The sequence below is a fragment of the Fonticula alba genome (assembly GCF_000388065.1).
Source record: "Fonticula alba strain ATCC 38817 unplaced genomic scaffold supercont2.7, whole genome shotgun sequence".
Taxonomy (NCBI): domain Eukaryota; order Rotosphaerida; family Fonticulaceae; genus Fonticula; species Fonticula alba.
Genome location: NW_009242977.1, coordinates 696,076 through 697,652, shown reverse-complemented (window position 1 = coordinate 697,652; position 1,577 = coordinate 696,076). Strand labels below are relative to the sequence as shown.

At 64.0% G+C, this 1,577-nt stretch overlaps 1 protein-coding gene across 1 annotated transcript in view; it reads left to right on the top strand.

Annotated features, from left to right (window-relative positions):
* Window positions 1-13: 13 nt before the first annotated feature.
* The window catches only part of H696_04354 (hypothetical protein), a gene marked incomplete at both ends in the record, with an annotated part of 4,621 nt that continues 3,057 nt past the window's right edge, over window positions 14-1,577 (top strand). Inside the window, 6 exons of the mRNA XM_009498230.1 lie at window positions 14-34; window positions 95-175; window positions 425-710; window positions 814-988; window positions 1,089-1,221; window positions 1,383-1,485. Of these exons, the coding sequence (XP_009496505.1) occupies window positions 14-34; window positions 95-175; window positions 425-710; window positions 814-988; window positions 1,089-1,221; window positions 1,383-1,485 (799 nt within the window). The remainder of the gene's footprint in view (window positions 35-94; window positions 176-424; window positions 711-813; window positions 989-1,088; window positions 1,222-1,382; window positions 1,486-1,577) is intronic.

The following is a 1,577-nucleotide window of genomic DNA, read 5'->3' as shown; positions in this document are numbered from 1 at the left end:
CCCCCCCCTTGGCATGCTCAGCTCCCGGCCGCGTGTTCGACTAACTTCCGGCCATCTTTCTCTGCCTGCGCCTGCTCCCCCTTCCCGATGCCAGGGCATCCTCGATATCGATGCCAACCGCTGCCTCTCGGATGGCACAAACGCCTGGACTGACACGGACCACACGTGCTACACGGTGCGTCTGGACACTCGGTTCCATGGGATCCCGTCCTGCAGTGGCCCAGGCGTTCTCTCTCGCTCTCGCTCTCGCTCTCTCTCTCTCTCTCTCTCGCTCTCTCGCTCTCTCTCTCTCTCGCTCTCTCGCTCTCTCGCTCTCTCGCTCTCTCTCCCTCTCTCGTTCGCCCCCTCGTTCTGTCTTGCTCCCTCCCCTCCTCCCTTGCTGACCCATGTCCCCCTGGTCTCTTCTGATCCTCCCGCTGCCTAGATCACCAACGCCGGCATCAAGGGCTTCCTCTCCTCGCTGCCAATGTATCTGGATCACATCCTGCACCCGACCCTGACCGCTGAGGGCTTCACCACCGAGGTGTATCACATCAATGGCCAGCATCAGGAAGGCGGCGTCGTCTACTCGGAGATGCAGGCCCGCGAGAACACCAGCGGCGACCTGATGATGATGCAGCTGGTCCGAGAGATGTACCCCGCCTGGTCGGGCTACACATCCAACACTGGCGGCACGCTGGTCGGCCTGCAGCAATCCTCGATCGAGGAGGGTGCGTCCTTACATGCTGTCTTGCTGGACCATGGTCTCCTGCTTCCGTGTGCTCACCCCCCGCCCCCCTTCTCGTCTCCGTCCACCGTTTGGCTGTCCGGCAGTTCGCGCCTACCACACGGAGTACTACCGCCCGGACAACCTGTGCCTGGTGGTGATCGGCGGTCTGGGCGGCGATGCCGGCCTGGCCCAGCTGCTGAGCACCATCGCTCAATTCGAGAATGAGCGCATTATCGGCGTGCCGAAGTTCGCCAACTTCCCAGCCAACCCCAAGCCTCGGTACGGCATGCGTGCATGGGGTCGCTTTCGGCGCCTTCCTCCCTTGGCCTCTGCTCCCTTCCTTGCGCGGCTTGCCTGTCTGACTCTCCCGCGCAACCAGCCCGTGGGTCGATTCGCCGGCGCTCCCTCCCCCGGCAACCGCCGGCGCCCCACGCAAGGTGGATGTCCCCTTCCCTTCGGATGAGGACAACTCCGGCGAGATGTACATCGCCTGGGCCGGCCCGGAATACCATGTGCGTATGTGTGCCCGTGCCGCCTGTGCACTTTTCGCGCGGGCTTGTCACTTCTTCCGGGCTCCCGATCTTCCCTCCTCCCCCCTCCGCCATGGATGGGCGATTTCCCTCTGACATTCCTGTCCCTTCCCCCGTCCCTTCCCCCGGCCGCCCTGCTGCAGGAGCACGAAGACCGCGCCATGCTTGAGGCTCTGTTCCTCTATCTCACCGAGTCCTCGGTGTCCGACCTGCATGCGGCCTTTGTGGACACGGGTCTGGCCTCCTGTACGTCGGCCTTCTCTTCGCCCTTTCGCTGTCGCATGCCGGACATGGCATGTCCCTGACCTTGTCCTTGTGCGGCTCTCCCCTTCCCCCCC